This window comes from Gossypium hirsutum, chromosome A02 (genome assembly GCF_007990345.1).
Source record: "Gossypium hirsutum isolate 1008001.06 chromosome A02, Gossypium_hirsutum_v2.1, whole genome shotgun sequence".
Taxonomy (NCBI): domain Eukaryota; kingdom Viridiplantae; phylum Streptophyta; class Magnoliopsida; order Malvales; family Malvaceae; genus Gossypium; species Gossypium hirsutum.
The window spans coordinates 7,540,390-7,557,695 of NC_053425.1; the positions used below are offsets into that span (position 1 = coordinate 7,540,390).

At 34.1% G+C, this 17,306-nt stretch overlaps 3 protein-coding genes across 5 annotated transcripts; all 3 read left to right on the top strand.

Moving 5' to 3' along the window:
* The first annotated feature begins 867 nt into the window (after positions 1 to 867).
* LOC107933231 (exopolygalacturonase) lies at positions 868 to 2,940 on the top strand. Its single transcript, XM_016865389.2, has 5 exons — positions 868 to 1,138; positions 1,228 to 1,557; positions 1,721 to 2,010; positions 2,151 to 2,370; positions 2,481 to 2,940. Exons 1-5 carry the CDS (start codon positions 944 to 946, stop codon positions 2,712 to 2,714), a joined length of 1,269 nt encoding a protein of 422 aa, XP_016720878.2. The 5' UTR covers positions 868 to 943; the 3' UTR covers positions 2,715 to 2,940.
* A 2,085-nt stretch (positions 2,941 to 5,025) lies between these two features.
* Positions 5,026 to 6,952, top strand: LOC107933243 (60S ribosomal protein L19-1). The gene is made up of 5 exons (XM_016865401.2): positions 5,026 to 5,253; positions 5,677 to 5,799; positions 5,917 to 6,230; positions 6,645 to 6,691; positions 6,776 to 6,952. The coding sequence occupies exons 1-5, from the start codon at positions 5,142 to 5,144 to the stop codon at positions 6,798 to 6,800; spliced, it is 621 nt and encodes a 206-aa protein (XP_016720890.1). The 5' UTR covers positions 5,026 to 5,141; the 3' UTR covers positions 6,801 to 6,952.
* A 1,862-nt stretch (positions 6,953 to 8,814) lies between these two features.
* On the top strand, positions 8,815 to 17,306 carry LOC107933195 (phospholipase D zeta 1). Of its 3 annotated transcripts, none has more exons than XR_001693573.2 (20): positions 8,815 to 9,220; positions 9,339 to 9,440; positions 9,586 to 9,701; positions 9,919 to 10,060; positions 10,432 to 10,602; positions 11,139 to 11,312; positions 11,783 to 12,025; positions 12,129 to 12,245; positions 12,684 to 12,823; positions 12,931 to 13,080; positions 13,600 to 13,756; positions 13,853 to 14,323; positions 14,754 to 14,864; positions 14,957 to 15,103; positions 15,177 to 15,374; positions 15,520 to 15,621; positions 16,282 to 16,413; positions 16,512 to 16,577; positions 16,720 to 16,795; positions 16,890 to 17,019. XR_001693573.2 is itself a non-coding variant. In XM_016865363.2 (20 exons), exons 1-20 carry the CDS (start codon positions 8,996 to 8,998, stop codon positions 17,134 to 17,136), a joined length of 3,273 nt encoding a protein of 1,090 aa, XP_016720852.1. In that variant the 5' UTR covers positions 8,816 to 8,995; the 3' UTR covers positions 17,137 to 17,306. The 3 variants fall into 3 exon arrangements, 2 of the variants coding, with proteins under 2 accessions (XP_016720852.1, XP_016720853.1); XM_016865363.2 differs by having other exon boundaries at positions 8,816 to 9,220; positions 16,734 to 16,795; positions 16,890 to 17,306; XM_016865364.2 differs by lacking the exon at positions 15,520 to 15,621 and having other exon boundaries at positions 8,816 to 9,220; positions 16,734 to 16,795; positions 16,890 to 17,306.

The window sequence follows — 17,306 nt, forward strand, 5'->3', positions numbered from 1 at the left end:
AGCTTGTGACCCTTTTTTTAAAGTAAAAAGCTGGTGACTTTTAGTTTTGTTTAAGATAGAAATTAGTTGGACAAATTGGAACTTCATTTTAAAAAATTAGGTTAAGAATGTCCTTTTTCACATGGTAAAAGTATTATAGTATTATAGAGGTCCTTATATTTTGTTTCTTTTACTCAAAAAAATAAAAAATTTAATCCCTATATATTAGATTAAAGAGCAAATTGGTTCTTTCTGTTAAAAATTTTTTCTATTAATTTGTACCATTAAAAATTGGCATGATTGATGAAAGAACGAGATAGTGACATGTGATGTGCCACGAGTACCTCATGTTGTATACTAGAACCAATTTTTAACAAAAAAAAATGGATGAAATTTTTAATATAAGGACCAATTTACTCTTTCATCTAACGTATATGAACTTACTTACTCAGTTTTTTAGTAGAGGGGTAAAAAACAATCTTACTCTTAATACATGGGCCTCCATGATAGTTTACCTTTTTCACATTCAAGCCACATCAGAAATTTCCAAAACAATCAATCCATGGATGTTTGAAATATATTCAATATAAAATAACCAAGGTTGAGAGGTTTATAAATGGATGTTTCATTTACGAACCCATCGTATTCGGTTCTTTCATGCAACTATTCTTAAGAAGTGAATATTCAGTAGGTATGAAGTTGATTCAGTGTTCGAAAAAATTAATGTAGTAACAAAGACTTCTAGTTTCATTAGTGGTTGTTTCCGACATTGCAGGAACTAAGGCAACCAAACTTGAAACTACAAATTTGTAGTACTCCATTTTCCGACAGATGATTTAATCTTTGTTTTAAAAGGCTTTAAATACATTATAAATAACAACGAAACAAAGGGTTTGCACCAATTAATTTTCCATTGTTAAAAAAGAAAAAAAAAAGAAGAAAAATAGCTTCTTCATTTGCAGCAATGGCGGCTTTCGCCATTGTTATGATGGTGTGCTTAGTTCTCATCCATGGTGGCCAATGCAAGGGTCTTTTTAATGCAGCAGAGGCTTTACATAAAGCTAAAGATGCCGAAAATGGTGACGTCGGTCCCGATGTTAAAGCTTTCAACGTGTTGGATTATGGTGCAAAGCCTGATGGAAAGACAGATAGTTCAATCGTATGGCTTAGTTTATACATACATACATACAAACATTATGGGGTTCTTTTTTCATTTTTTGCATTGAAAGCTTGCTTGATTTTCTGCAGAATTTTAGAAGGACTTTCGAAGCTGCTTGTAATTTCCATGGAGATGCAATGATGGTAATCCCTGAAGGCGAGTTCTTAATGGGACCTGTTTTATTTTCAGGTCCATGTTCCAATCCATCTTTGTTGATTATTCAAGTTAATGGAATTGTTAAAGCTCAATCTAATATGGCGTATTATCGAGGTGGTGGAGACGATGATACGGATTGGATTACATTTCAGGCCATTGATGGTTTAATTGTGTCCGGACGTGGTACTTTCCATGGCCAAGGTTCCCAGGTTTGGGGTTTCAATGACTGTGCCAGGAAGTCGAACTGCGTCCGCTTGCCCGCTGTAAGCTTCGAATCACCTCTCCAAAAAAAACACTTCGGAGTTTTCTTTTTGGGACGTGCTTCGATGAGATTTGTTGACTTAGGTACCGAAGCATGTCCCCAAGACAAAACCCGAAATCGTTGAGCTTATGGTTGAGGTTGAATTTTGTTGTGTATGATTGTAGACATTGAAGTTCATCAAGGTAACCGATGCGATGATCCGTGGGATAAAATCCATTGACCCCAAAGGGTTCCACATCATGATCAGCATGAGTCGGAATTTTAGGATTTTCAGCGTTGATTTGCAAGCCCCCGGTGATAGTCCCAACACCGACGGTATTCACATGAGCAAATCAGACCTCGTTAAAATATCGAAAACTGTCATCGCTACGGGTGATGATTGTGTCTCGATGATCCATGGATCTACCAACATTAGCATCAAGAAAGTCATTTGCGGCCCTGGTCATGGTTTCAGGTATCTAGTTCCTCATTCCGATTATCGAATATATCTAATGAACGAATCACGTATTGTGTTGGACATTCCATATATACTGTCATCATATTGTTAAATCAAGTAGTTCTTTGAAATTTATGCATGTATATGTTTGATAACAGCATCGGTAGCCTTGGCCACTACGACGATGAGGCAGATGTTAGCGGGATCATCGTGAAAAATTGCTCATTAAGAGAGACGGACAACGGTGTTAGAATCAAAACATACAAAACTGACTCCCCAAGTAAAGCTTCGGGCATAATTTTTCAAGACCTGATCATGACTCGAGTTCAGAACCCCATCATCATAGATCAAGAATACGGAAACACGAAATACAGTCAGGTTAACTGTCATAATGTGATGTTACGATTGCTATTTTTCAATTTCAGCTCTCTGTAAACTTTTAGACAATGATAAAATTAAAGTTGTTTTCTTTCTATTGTTTCATGAAGCCATCGAAAGTCCGAATCAGCGACGTTCACTATATAAACATCCGAGGAACTTCAGCTAGCAAAGTTGCAGTTGATCTACTTTGCAGCGCGTCGAATCCTTGCCAGGGCATTCACTTAGACAACGTCAACTTGCAATATGCCGGTCCTCCAAATGACGACATGCCCTTCAGTTCCAATTGTCGGAACGCCAGGGTCGCTTACCACGGCTACCAAAGCCCTCCGCCTTGCCGTTAGGCGGTTGACTGTAACTCATAGCGGGATTCTCACTGTCCGTGTCGACGAATTCATGGAAATATGGAGAATATCTGTAAAAAAAAACAAAAAAACAAAAAACTAGTAGTGGATTTAGCTAAGTGTACTATAATACTATATTTGATGTCAAGAACATCGATTTGATCCATTTTGTAATTTCCAGATTTACTGTATATTAATTCATAATAGAAGACATGACTTTCATCAACAACTGTTTCTTGTGAAAATTGGAAAACTTGTTCAATTTATAGCAGATTTTTCAATTCAACTCGAGATTTGAGAATAAGTGTAGAATACAAATATCTTATAATTTGGAATGAATTAAATTTCTTTAAAGGTATAATGATAAATTTATTCTTCAATGTTTATATCTATCTTTAGTGAATTTAACCTTTATACTTTTTTTAAAAATTAAATTTAGCCATCAACTTTTTGAAAAAGAGTCAAATTATTTTTATTTTTTAACAAAAATGTTTACAAAAACATTAATTTTTTTAACAATGTTGGCGTGGCTACCTTTCATAATACTATGGCACTATTTATCTTATATGTTAAGTCAACAAATAATTACAAAATTACAAAACATTCAAAAAATTGGTATATCATGTATTCATACATATAAAATATGGATATGGTTCGTAAAATAAGATTTCACATAATATTGGTATTTGATACATGAATGATAAATGAAATGGTTGAAACTTGATATATATTGATTATATTCTTTTCATGTTAATGCTTTTGTTTGTATTGATTTGAATCATGAAAGTATTATTAAGCTTTATCGCTCAACATACAGTACTTTGTTTATTCTGTGCGTAGGTATTAGTAGATCTCGAAGACTCGAGGAGTGATTCAGCATTCAAACCACAGCTCTCGACTCAACAATGTTTGTATAGTTCCTTATGTTTTTATATATGATATATACTTAAGATTGAGTCGGTTTATAATGTGAATGATCGTTTTGGAACCTTGGATTGGTAAATGTCATTTTGAATTCAAACATATGAATCATTTAAGTAATCATGTAAAGGTATAAGATTTAAATTGAGGAATTTTGCAAATGGACATTTGAATTGATTTGGTTTGAATTGTGTAAGGTATATATATATATATATATGTATGTATGGTGTTAAATGGTTAAATTAGGCCAATGAATATGTATGTATATATGTTGAAATGTGGTATTACTTAAAGCATATGTGTTTAATTGTGCCTAAACGTTATTTGGTATGTTTGATGATCATAGGTATTGGTTTGGTTGGCAATTAAGTTAATATATAATGACTTTTTTTGAAAATTATAGGTGATGTCACAACCTCAAACCCCTAATGTCGCAAAAATATTCAAAATTCGGACGGCCATTTTATATTAACCTAATTGCCAACCAACCCCATAAACCTTCATTAGTGAAAAGTAAAATCCATCTGAGATAAAATTAGAAACTGGAGAGAAAATGAGAGTCAAGGCCCATTGGAACCTAGCTCTCAATTGAAACCCAAAGGCAATGAGAAGCGAGAGCTTATAGGAGGGGCACACCCTGCCAATTCTGGGACAAACAGACAAGACATAACCAAAAAACAACTGACGAAGGAGAAAAACCTTTTTGAGAAAAGAAGAGACCAGCAAAAGGGAGAAAAAAAGAAACACTTAGAGATTTCAACTCAAAAACTCGAAAGCGCGGTTGAAAATCCTAAAATAGAAAATGGTAAAACATCGGCAACGATCACATGTCACTACAACTTCGAGGAGAGTTCTACTACACTAGGAGAGAACGACTAAATTCAGATAGCTAAAATTAAATTCTAAGTTAAAAATACTTTAAAAAAAATAAAACCTTAAGCTAGGATTACAACAATACTAATCGCCATCAAACAATGTATATGTAAAGTAATGGATATCATCATTTAATAAACTCTTCACATTTCCCAATAATTCTTTATGAATAATTAAGTGATCAATTTTATCTCGGACCTTTTTCGCAAACAATCTGCTATTTTATTACTCTCTCTTAATATCTGTAGGAATTTCACTTCCTTATAAGTTAAAAATATTCTTATAACAATATAAGTTAAGTTGATTTATAAAATAAATGACTTTTTAATATTTTTTCAATTAAGATGATATCTAAATTAACTCGTGACAATGCATTTATTTAAAGGTTTGCGGAATTTTGGGCTATAATTAGGCCCATGAAAGCATTGGGCACAAAAAAATTAAGCCCAGTATCAAACAGGCTGGGCCACCCTTTCCCTTTCAATTAGTTTTCAAGATCCACAACAAAAACCCTAACCCTAACAGAAGAATTTTCTTTAGGGTTATAAAGGCCGCCTCCGCCTTCTTCTTTGCAAAAACACTAGAGTTTTCAACTCACACGGACGGGAGGGAGACGAGAAAAGGAAGACAACGATGGTGTCTTTGAAGTTACAGAAGCGGCTCGCCGCTAGCGTCCTGAAGTGTGGCCGTGGCAAGGTTTGGCTTGATCCTAATGAAATCAATGAAATCTCCATGGCCAACTCCAGTAAGTTGCTCCCCACTCTCTACTTGTTCAATTCATTTCTATCTGTAATCCAATATGCTGTAGTGTATGTATGTATATCCTTGCTGTTATATTTTTGTCTTTGATTGTGCAGGGTTTGTTTGGTTCCTTCGACAAATGATAGATTTAGATCTGAATTTCTACTTACTCCTAGCTAGTAAATGCAACTAAAAATGCTTTAGAAGTGTTATTTCTTGAAAACTAGTTCGTAAAATTAAAACAACAAAGAACTAGCTCTGTAACACTTTTTTTGGCCTAAGGGCGTTCGTTTTTTGTTCTAATGTATTTTAAACTGAACCGGAACATAATTTTTGGCGGTTCGCCTTGTGTGCTTACGATACCTGTTTGTGAAGCTGCTTCCGGTATTTGTTTCAGTATGTTGAAGATTTTGATCACTGGTTGCAGGGCAGAATGTTAGGAAACTTGTTAAGGATGGTTTTGTCATCCGGAAGCCTACCAAGATTCACTCCCGATCTCGTGCACGCAGAATGAAAGAGGCCAAGAGAAAGGGTCGTCATTCTGGCTATGGTATGATTAATCCACTGTTTGGTGGCCTATATTTTATTGTGTTTGATTGATGGTTGGGTTCCTTTGTTCCTCAAAGTTCATTGTAAGCAAGACATGATCCTGATCAAATAATTTCAGGTAAGAGGAAGGGTACCAGGGAGGCAAGATTGCCTACAAAGATCCTTTGGATGAGGAGAATGCGAGTACTAAGGCGTTTGCTTCGTAAGTACAGGGAATCCAAGAAGATTGACAAGCACATGTACCATGACATGTACATGAAGGTGAAGGGTAATGTATTTAAGAACAAGCGTGTCTTGATGGAAAGCATCCACAAGTCCAAGGCTGAGAAGGCAAGAGAGAAGACACTCTCAGATCAGTTTGAGGCCAAGCGAGCTAAGAACAAGGCGAGCAGGGAGAGAAAGATGGCCAGAAGGGAAGAACGCCTTGCACAGGTAATTTAAACATCTGTCTTGATTCCCATATTGATACTGTGATGATAAAATCAATCATGGGTTCTGAATTGAATTGATGTCGAACCAAAATTGTATTTAGAAGAAAGCTAGAAGTGTATTGCTTTCACTCAGTTACTTTGATGTCACTTAACTGCTTCATCCATGCGGCTTGTGTGCACTTGTGTCTGATACATTCTAGCATGATCTTACAATATACAGAAAACGTTAAATATTGAGCAGCGTATATACCCATATTTAAAAAGTCACTTCCGAGTTTGGGTAACATAGCATTTACATACTAAGCTATATTTTGATGTCTAGAAGATTGGCATGCCCTTTTATGGATTTTGATTTGGATGATGCTTCTAGTTGGGTTATTTTGCGACTGAATGCTGGTTTTCTTTATCATTTCAGGGACCTGGTGTGAAAGCAGCACCTGCAGCTGCACCGCAACAGGCCGAGTAAGATGCACGACAATGATGTTGTATTATTATTTTTTCTTTTATTTCAGCAGCTCTAATTTGGATCACTTTTGGCATATGCAGGGGAGTTAGGAAGTCAAAGAAGTGAATGAAGTAATCTTTTGTTTTTCTCTGTAGGAGTTTGAATGCAAAACTCGGTTTCCATTTTGTGTTTTAAATCTTTAGTTTTATATAATTATAGAATTTTGAAGAAACCACTGAGCTGTTATAAGAAATGGAAGATGGAAGATGTTTGTGGTATTGTTTATTAGTATAATGTACTATTATGTTGAATGTGCTATGAATTATTTCTGATCTTAGAACTTTTGTTTACTATAATCTCATTATCATGTCCTAAAAAGTTTTCTTTTTGGGTCATATTGTTTTTTGACTTTATAATATTTAGCAATATTTCATATTTTTCAATTTTTATTAGAATAATATCATAATGTGTGATATGAATACATTGCTTGCTGCTAACTTTTTCTTTTATTGAACTGTAGAAATCATTATAATAAATTGTTAATTTATTAATTTTTATCAACTGAATTGGCTTTAAGGTAGATAATTTTGCCTCACATGGAAGTTTGAGCAATCTTTTTATTTTTATGACACCAATGGCAGAACAAGAAATTGGAGAAAATGATGAAGATGAGTTTGTAGAATGTTTTTAGTACTCAACAAAAGAAAAAGTGTAGGTTTTAGTTATAGATGTGGGTATTAAACAAAAAAAAAAGTGTAGGTTTAAGTGTATTTAAATATTAATTCTAAATATGTTTTATTTATTGTCGTATTAAAATAAAAAGTCACATGAGTGTAAAAAAAAAAATCAAATTTACCAAATTACTTGTAGTTCAAAGTTAGATGATACTGATATTAATTAATATAAAACGTTAATATTATCTATATCAAACATATCTTAGTTCCACATTGTTTTCAATTTCATCATTTCTAATTTTTTTTATATATTTTTCATATTTTAAAATTTCATTCTATCGTGTTAAACATATTAATTAAATAATTTAATTTTTTTAAAAATTAATAGTTATTTTTTTACTTTAAAAAAATCAAATTAAAATAAAGTATAATATTTTTTCTTTTTGAATAATCTCATAATTATAAGTTCTAATTATATATAATGTTTTTAATATGACATTTAAAACTATACATAGTTTCTTTTTTATCCGTAAATTAGAGGATAATACGCTTTAGTACACTCGAATTTACGTTTTCCTGCATTGACAATAATGTCTGTATCAATTAAGTTAAGACTCAATTGACTAAATAAAATATAATAATTAGATTCACAATTTTTAAATATTTCGATATCCAATAATCTTAAAATTTATTATCAAGTAAAATTAAACCTTTAAAGAGTCAGCAAATAAACAGACAGCAAAGCTCTACCAACTATGTTTACTCTTGTTTCGAATCTAATCAACAATTGTTAGATTAAAAACTAAATTTGAGTGATAAAATAAGCTAGCCAGTCTTCCCCTCAAAACAAGGGTTGAATATAACCAACCAGTAAACTTACTAATACTTATAAAAGTAAATAAAAATTAATTATTTTAAATTTTATTTTTTAGATATAGCTAAATTCATGTCATTTTATTAAAAAAAAATTCTCTGAATAAATTTTTAAATGAAATTAAAAAAAAAATCATGTCTTCAGGTTCGTCCAACCAGAATCATTGGTTTCCAGATTTGACGTCGTTTTTGTACTAGGGGTTAATTCTACAAAAAGTTCTCAAACTATCACTTAACTTTAAATTGGTCCCTAAATTTTAAAATATTCTAATTGAATTATCAAAGTATCTATATTATACAATTAGGCCTTTTTGCCAACCTAATATGTTTGTAATTGATACACATATATTTACAAATTGGTCCATACATTTTAAATAAAATTTATGTCAAATTTGAGTTGGTATTTAATGGTAATGTATAAGCGAAAGAAAGGACTAGATTGGAGCAATTCAATATTTTAAGAACTTAATTAAATTATTTTCAAATTTAGGGATGAACTTAAAATTTAAGTGATAGTTTGAACACATTTAGTGTAATTTACACTTATTTTATTTGTTTATTTATATTCCAAAGAGAAAATACGAAAAGAGGAAAAAAAAAAAAGCATTCAAAAGACAAGCTAAAGCTGAGCGAAGCTATTTCTATCTGTGGATCAGCAAACATTTTCTCATATTCGATTTTTCAACTTATCAAATCAAATCCAAATTCCAAAAGGAAAAAGTAAAACAATAACAAAGAAATTATCGGATCTTTAATTAACCGATAAAAAAATCAATGGCGTCGGATCAAGGTGGTCCACAGTACTACCAGGTGCAATCGGAGCCGTTAACGCCGTCGATGATGTCATCATTCTTCTCGTTCGCTCCAGGTGTTGCTCCTGAGTCAACTCGCATTTTCGACGAGTTACCTAAAGCGACCATCGTATCCGTGTCTAGACCCGACGCTGGCGATATCAGTCCCATGCTTTTATCTTACACCGTCGAATTTCGATACAAACATGCAAGTTTTCCATCAAATCCTTTTTGAATAGTTTAAAATAAGAGTAGATTCGAAATGTATCTTTCGATCTTAACTTTTTATATATTTATTTATTTTATTTCTTGCTTCGGTTGTTCAGTTTAAGTGGCGGTTATTGAAGAATGCTTCACACGTTTTTTACTTACACTTTGCTTTGAAGAAACGGCTGTTTATCGAAGAAATTCACGAGAAGCAAGAACAGGTTTGTGTTGATATAACGGCAACGTTTATATGCATTTGCTGTACTATGAAAATTTGAAATTTTTTTTGTTTATTAATAAGCTGTTTGCTTCTGAAAGGTTTAGGATTTTGATGTGATTTTCACTATGAATATTATTATATTAAAGGTTAAAGAATGGCTTCAAAATCTAGGAATAGGAGACCATGCGCCGATTCTGCACGATGACGATGAACCGGATGATGATGCTAATTTGTTACATCACGAAGAAAGTGCAAAAAACAGGTAACTTCTAATATACGTCACTGAACCAGATAATGACAATCATTAAAACAAGTACAGTTTGAAGAATTTAGTTTTAAATTTCTTTTTGATTATTTTTTATCATTAACTCACAGCACATAAAATTATATGTAGTCAGTACATCAAATGTTAATTTTGAAAAAAAAAAAAAAAAAAACTCCTTTGCTTATGAGTGGGTTTTATTTTTTAATCTACTCAGAGATGTTCCGTCTAGTGCTGCTCTTCCGGTTATTAGACCAGCCTTGGGAAGGCAGTCTTCTATGTCTGAGAGAGCAAAGGTTGCAATGCACAAATATTTGAATAACTTTCTTGGAAATATGGACATTGTTAACTCTCGAGAGGTATGCATTTGTCCATTCATATTTATCTTCATAGGGTATTAGACCTTCCTTTAATAGACTCTACTATGCCTAGAAAATAATCATATAATCCACCAATGTATTTGTGTTGATAAATAGATGACCAAATTCAACTTAGCTTTTTCCTTATGCAACAATCTCGAAGTAGATGAAGCCCTCCTAAATGCCGGTTGAATAAACTGTCAGTTGATAAATTGAAAGAGTTATTTAGTTGTAATCAGATTTTCTAGCTGAAGTGCCAAAACTTAGAGATCAATGTGGGTACTACTGTTATGTGTTCAATGTTTTGAGATTTGTTGCTCTATTTCCCTCTTTTATCATTTGCGTTGAAGTACCTGTCAGTTTTCTTGTAGGTTTGCAAGTTTTTGGAGGTTTCAAAGTTGTCATTTTCACACGAGTATGGCCCTAAGCTAAAGGAAGAGTATGTAATGGTGAAGCATCTACCAAAAATTGCCAGGAATGACGACTCTGATAGATGTTGTGCTTGTCGTTGGTTCGATTGCTGTAATGACAATTGGCAAAAGGTAATGTGATCTAATTTCTGAAGTCTCGGTCTATATTCAGATTAATCTGCACTTGTTGCAGAACCTATTTTGCGCATGCTTGTGTTGCAGAAAGTACTAGCTTCCTCTCTTCACTATCTAAATATTCTTGGGTAGGAGGGAAACTAGCATAACCGTTTGCATATTTTGTGCTTTTGCAAGACATATCACTTGGTCAACTGTGCTTAGTGAGGCAGACTATGTATAGTAGTCTCCTATTGTTGCTTAATTGGTGAGTTGGGCTAAAGTGAAACTAAAATAAGATTAATGATTTGGGGAGAGTTTTGAAGATAGGTTAATGGTTTTCATACTTCGATTCTTATGCTTGAGAGTGTTGGCATTGTAGTATCTTAGCTCGCTAAATTGTTTAGATTCTTTATTCTGTTATTTTTACATATGGACAGTGACTCCCAGGTTGGACCATATAGTGGCACTCCTTTGATATTGTTTTGGGTTTCACATTTTAGTCTATTTTGTTGACCCATATGTTTCTGTCTCGTGTCTAATGATTATTACAGGTGTGGGCTGTACTGAAACCTGGATTCTTGGCCTTGCTGGGAGATCCTTTTGATACCAAACTTTTGGATATAATTGTTTTCGATGTACTACCTGCCTCAGATGGTAATGGTGAGGGCCGGGTATCATTAGCATCAGAAGTGAAGGAACGTAATCCTTTACGCCATGCTTTTAAGGTCAGCAGAATACCTGCTGTCCTTTCTGTGGAAATTCTTTCCCTATGATGGGCGTACCTTTCAATTTAACATTTAAATAGGCATGTTAATGTTTAAGATGCTGTTGTTCATAATCAATGACCCTTATTGCTACTCTTTTTCTTTTTTGTGATTTGGATAAGATACTTGGCAAAAAAAAAAAAACAACTTCCTATAGAAAGCCTATGGTTATAGATGCTTCCACCATCCAAAAAAATATTTAATCCTAAAAATCCTGATCATTAGTCTTTATCAACATCACATTAAGCATATATAGGATCTAGAATTCTAGATAAATTTATAGGTTTTTTGCAACGAATATTTATTTGAAGGTGTATGTTTTCTACACATTAAAATAACTATTTACCTGTATAATGGTGGGTTAAGTTGTATGTCTGATGAATATATCTAGAGAAATTCACTTTCTAACAGATAATTGGGAATTTCAAAAGGTCGCATGTGGAGTCCGGAGCATAAGGTTAAGAGCGAAGAGTAGTTCTAGAGTTAAAGACTGGGTTGCTGCAATTAATGATGCCGGGCTTAGGCCTCCTGAGGGCTGGTGTCATCCTCATCGTTTTGGCTCTTTTGCTCCTCCAAGGGGTTTGACAGAAGATGGTAGTGAGGCTCAATGGTTTATAGATGGTGGGGCAGCTTTTAATGCTATAGCTTCGGCAATTGAGGATGCTAAATCAGAGGTCTGTCCTTTCTACTCTTGCAGGTTGACATGAGCTTGTATTTAAACCAATTTTCCTTTTCTTTAGCATGAAAACCTATTTTATGATTCTAAAATTTATGCAGATATTCATGTGTGGATGGTGGCTTTGCCCAGAATTGTATCTACGCCGTCCTTTTCGTGAGCATGCAGCCTCCAGGCTCGATGCTTTGCTGGAAGCCAAAGCAAAGGAAGGAGTTCAGGTGCTTTGATTTTCATTTATTTATTTTTAAGTTCATATGAACCTTTTTTATTTTTTTGTAAATTAAAATGAATGTTGGTTATTTACTTCATTTGACATATCCTCTTGGATGTATGCAAATGTACATGAATTTGAGCTTGTATATCAAGGAGTATATGCCTTAAACCACGTATTACCTTTTTTTTCCTTCCATTCCAATACGTCTCTCTTGGTAGGCTCTTTTGCTTAGACTTTTGATTTGATATGGAGCACCTTAAACTTACAAACCTTATTTAGCTGTTACATACATGTTTTTATTATATCTTTTAAAACAAATTAAGTATCTGCTTCTATACATAGATTTATGACCTATCCTCACGTAAAACTATTGAAAATGTTTTAGCTAACTAGTTTTTAAATTATTTACCTTACAGTGGTCTGAATGTGTTTATGACTGCAGATATACATCCTTCTTTACAAAGAAGTTGCTCTTGCCTTGAAAATCAACAGCGTCTATAGCAAGCAGAAGCTTCTTAGCATTCACGAAAATGTAAGGGTATTGCGTTATCCTGACCACTTCTCTGCTGGTGTCTATCTCTGGTATGCATTACTTGGAGAATTGAATGCGCAGATGCATTGTGACCTTTATCCTTGTATAATATATTTGATATTTTTAGACTCTGAATATGTATTTCTTTTACATATAGGTCCCACCATGAAAAACTTGTAATTGTTGACAGCCAAATTTGTTTTCTTGGTGGACTTGATTTATGCTTTGGACGCTATGACACATTTGAACACAAGGTGAGCGATAATCCTCCAGTAATATGGCCTGGAAAAGACTATTATAATCCAAGGTAAGCTTTTAGCTTAATTAAAAATTCTTCTTTGAATGGTTGATAAAGTTTTTGAGGAATCTGTTTCAAATTTGACTCATCCATTCATTCGGGCCTTTCATGATCTTGCTGCATGTCAGTGGTCATCATTAAGTATTATATGCTTAATTTACACACCATTATGTTGTAGCGTGGTACTACCATGACATTCTTTGGCTGATTTTCACAATCTATTATAAATTTGACATGGCTACTTGCTTCTGCTTAATGTATCTACCACTTGCAAGGTTTTGGGCTTGTTCCTCAATAGATGTTCCCCAACAGTTTGCTGAAATCTATTCGGTGGGGTTAACTCCAAAGTTTTTTAAAAAGATAATGAGTTTCAAAACCTCTAAGAGTTTGTGACCTTTCATTCTGCCCCTCCCTCTCCGCACCCTTTTCTGATAATGTTCTTGAAAAAAAGGTTTAATATTTGTAGTTATGATAATGGTTGGTTTGAAACTGTTTTAGTTCTAACAAATTTTCCATTTCATCTTCCAGGGAATCTGAACCAAATTCATGGGAAGACACAATGAAAGATGAGTTGGATCGAGGAAAATATCCTCGAATGCCTTGGCATGATGTGCATTGTGCACTCCGGGGACCACCTTGTCGTGATATAGCGCGACATTTTGTTCAGCGCTGGAACTATGCCAAGGTCATACTTATTCAGAATTAAAATAGTGAACAGCAAAATTTTTATAACTTTGTTATTTAATAAGAGTTTTCTGCTTTTTTTTCCTATCATATATAGAGAAATAAAGCTCCAAATGAGATAGCAATTCCACTACTTATGCCTCAGCAGCATATGGTGATTCCACATTATATGGGAAGAAGCAAAGAGATTGATCAGGAAGGCTACAAAGGTCACAGACAGGATTCCTTTTCTTCTATATCATCTTTACAAGATATTCCTCTACTTTTGCCTCAAGAGGCTGATTGTAATGAAGTCCCAAAATCAAACAGTCCAGATCCTACTCCCAGTAAGAGTGGTTATTTTGCTTTCCGAAAGTCCAAAATAGAACCAGCAGTTGCAGACACACCCATGAAAGGCTTTGTTGATGACTCCCTGGATTTTAATATGGAAAAACCTCTGGATATAAAAAGGCAGCCTGGAAGCAAACTTACAGACCCTGAGTGGTGGGAAATACAGGAACGGAGTGATCAAGTTGGTTTTCTGGATGAAACTGGACAGGTTGGTCCACGGACTTCAACTCGTTGTCAGGTGTGTTGCATTCTCATCAAGATTTATAAACCTTTGTATCTGACTCATAATATTTTTTTTATTTTATATGTATGCGAAAGAAATTCTTGTTATACATTTTGTTAAACAGCGTATTGCCGTGATAAGATAAGAGAAAGAGAGTTAGAGAGCTTGTAAGGATAAGGACCAAAAAATAATGCCCAGGTCAATTTAGGTTCCTGTAATCAGTTCTCCTGCTGATTTGTAGCCCATGGAGTTCTTTTGTAACTAATGAACTTCTACTTTCACTGATGAAATGAAGGCTGTTATTCATCTTCTACTGTTTGTTTGGGCTAGACACAATGATGATATTAATGTGACCTGCTACTATATCTACTGTTCTATTTGACTTTAGTTCTCATTTAAAATGAGATTTTTAGCTTATCAATAAGTGATAATCTATGATTTTCAGGTTATAAGGAGTGTCAGTCAGTGGTCTGCTGGAACCAGCCAAATAGAAGAGAGCATTCACTGTGCCTATTGCTCCCTCATTGAGAAAGCAGAACACTTTGTTTACATAGAGGTATATGCTGATTTTTTATTTTATTTTTGATCTTTTATTGTAGCTCGTATGAATCCTTACTATTGGTTTCATTCTTTCACAACCTTTCCCAGAACCAATTTTTCATATCAGGCCTCTCAGGAGATGAAAATATTCGGAATCGTGTCTTGGAAGCATTATACCGGCGTATTTTACGAGCATACGGTGAAAACAAGTGTTTCAGGGTTATCATTATCATACCCCTACTTCCTGGTTTCCAGGTTCTGTCCAACAAACTTTTTAACTTGTATTTCAAATAATCCATTATGATTGAACTCCTATTTAATTTAACAGGGAGGCCTTGATGATGCTGGTGCGGCATCTGTGAGAGCCATAATGCATTGGCAGTATCGAACCATTCGCAGAGGACATAATTCAATATTGCATAATCTTCATGATCGGCTTGGTCCTAAAACTCATGATTACATATCTTTCTATGGTCTTAGATCATATGGTGAACTTTTCGATGGAGGCCCTGTGGCTACCAGTCAAGTACGTTCTTGTACTAGCATTCTCTTCCTCTTATCATTTGTAATTTATGCTTGATTCTTTTTACAGTAGCATTAAGGTGTCAATGAAAGCTTAGCATGTAGCATACCATGTTTGACAAGCTATTTGCCTCCTACTATTTCTACAGGTATATGTTCATAGTAAAATCATGATAATTGATGACTCTGCAGCCATAATCGGATCTGCTAATATCAATGATAGAAGTTTACTTGGCTGTAGAGATTCAGAGGTATCACTGCATTCTGGATTGCCTTCAAATTTTTCTGTGAAATTCGGGTATTATAGGGCTGACAAGATAAAGATAGTTCAGGGCTGAAATGTTAAAGTTGTTGGTGTCTAACAGAATTAAGCTTTTGGAAACTGTTCTGTATCATTTGTTTGTATGCATACTGAAGTTGGATAGTTTGCAAGCTGTTATTTTCGAGTTTTTTCTCTTCCGCCTAAGAATTCTGTATTGCTGGATGGTATGCTTGCTATATCTCTTGTTTAGGCGCTTCTTTTTAGTGTGTATGTCTTCAGATATTTTTAATGAATTGAACTCTGGACATTTGATCAAATGGAGAACTTGACTGTGCATGTGCTGGATGAGCATGAAAGTTTAAAGGTGAATATGTTGCAGATGAGTTTTATTAGAATGTCCTTTGGTTGATGTTACCCAAGGTGGTTTTCGGGTTGTTTTGATTGGTTTATTTTGAAATGATTGATAATGGTTATGAGTTATGTGTTTTTGGTGCTGTCTTGGTCTTAATGAGTATGAGGGTGATATGTTTTTGGATATTTTATGAGGTTTGTAGGTGTTTTTAATTTTTGGGTTAATATATACGGAGGTACCTGAACTTGACAACTTATAACTTCTAAATGAAGTTTGATGTCACAATTCATATTTCAGATTGGAGTGCTTATCGAAGATAAAGAACTAGTGGATTCAAGGATGGGAGGAAATCCATGGAAGGCTGGAAAATTTAGTTTGAGCCTTCGCCTCTCGTTGTGGTCCGAACATCTTGGTCTTCGAAAAGGAGAGGTTAGTCATCCAACATTCAATCTTAATATGCTTATTGAATTGAACATGGATATAGCCTGATAAATGTATTCTTCCTTTTCCTTTTCTTCTCGACTCAGGTAAATCAAATAGTCGACCCCATTAGTGATTCGAGTTATAAAGATATATGGGTTGCAACTGCAATGGTAAGCACTGGAATTGTATGTTTATAAATGAATTTCGGGTGGTTTCAAAATTAGTTAGATATAACTAGTGTTATGAAATTTAGACTTCTTGATCACATGGTTTAAGAACTATCAACTGTTTGACGAATTGATACATGCATAGTATTTTGATGATAGATGAATACAACAATCTACCAGGAAATCTTTTCATGTCTCCCAACCGATCTTATACATTCCCGGTACATGATTACATCTCTTTCGTACTTTCGTACTCCTTTTTTGTTGTTCTTTGGTGGCCCTTTCTGGTTCTAACTCAAGATCCAAATCATGCAGGGGTGCACTTCGTCAAATCATCAAAGAAAGACTTACTCACAATACAATTGATTTAGGAATAGCCCCTGAGACATTGGAATCATATCAGATTGGCGAAATCGAAATCGAAAAAAACGTTCTGTTGGATCGACTAAAAGCGATTCGAGGACATCTTGTTTGTTTCCCCATGGATTTCATGTGCAAAGAAGACTTAAGACCTGTATTTAATGAGAGTGAGTATTATGCATCTCCTCAGGTTTTTCATTGAATGCAATTCCTCCATCTTTTTTGCCCAAACAAATTTGCATAGGAATCATGTAGAGGAAAAAAAATATAGGCTGATTATATTTTTGTTAGCCTTGAGGAAAAAAAACATTTTTTGTATTTCTAATCAGTTTTGGTTTAGAATTTATTAATATATATTTTTAACATCTTTAA

What these genes read in the sequence shown, in the direction of transcription:
- LOC107933195 (XM_016865363.2), top strand. Translation starts at nt 8,996, where the DNA reads ATGGCGTCGGATCAAGGTGGTCCACAGTACTACCAGGTGCAATCGGAG. An exon ending in TCGAATTTCGATACAAACAT is followed by an intron (nt 9,221 to 9,338) that starts GCAAGTTTTCCA and finishes TCGGTTGTTCAG; the next exon opens with TTTAAGTGGCGGTTATTGAA. An exon ending in TTGGCTGTAGAGATTCAGAG is followed by an intron (nt 15,622 to 16,281) that starts GTATCACTGCAT and finishes TTCATATTTCAG; the next exon opens with ATTGGAGTGCTTATCGAAGA.
- LOC107933231 (XM_016865389.2), top strand. Translation starts at nt 944, where the DNA reads ATGGCGGCTTTCGCCATTGTTATGATGGTGTGCTTAGTTCTCATCCAT. An exon ending in GAAAGACAGATAGTTCAATC is followed by an intron (nt 1,139 to 1,227) that starts GTATGGCTTAGT and finishes GATTTTCTGCAG; the next exon opens with AATTTTAGAAGGACTTTCGA. An exon ending in GAAACACGAAATACAGTCAG is followed by an intron (nt 2,371 to 2,480) that starts GTTAACTGTCAT and finishes TGTTTCATGAAG; the next exon opens with CCATCGAAAGTCCGAATCAG.
- LOC107933243 (XM_016865401.2), top strand. Translation starts at nt 5,142, where the DNA reads ATGGTGTCTTTGAAGTTACAGAAGCGGCTCGCCGCTAGCGTCCTGAAG. An exon ending in AATCTCCATGGCCAACTCCA is followed by an intron (nt 5,254 to 5,676) that starts GTAAGTTGCTCC and finishes CACTGGTTGCAG; the next exon opens with GGCAGAATGTTAGGAAACTT. An exon ending in GCTGCACCGCAACAGGCCGA is followed by an intron (nt 6,692 to 6,775) that starts GTAAGATGCACG and finishes TGGCATATGCAG; the next exon opens with GGGAGTTAGGAAGTCAAAGA.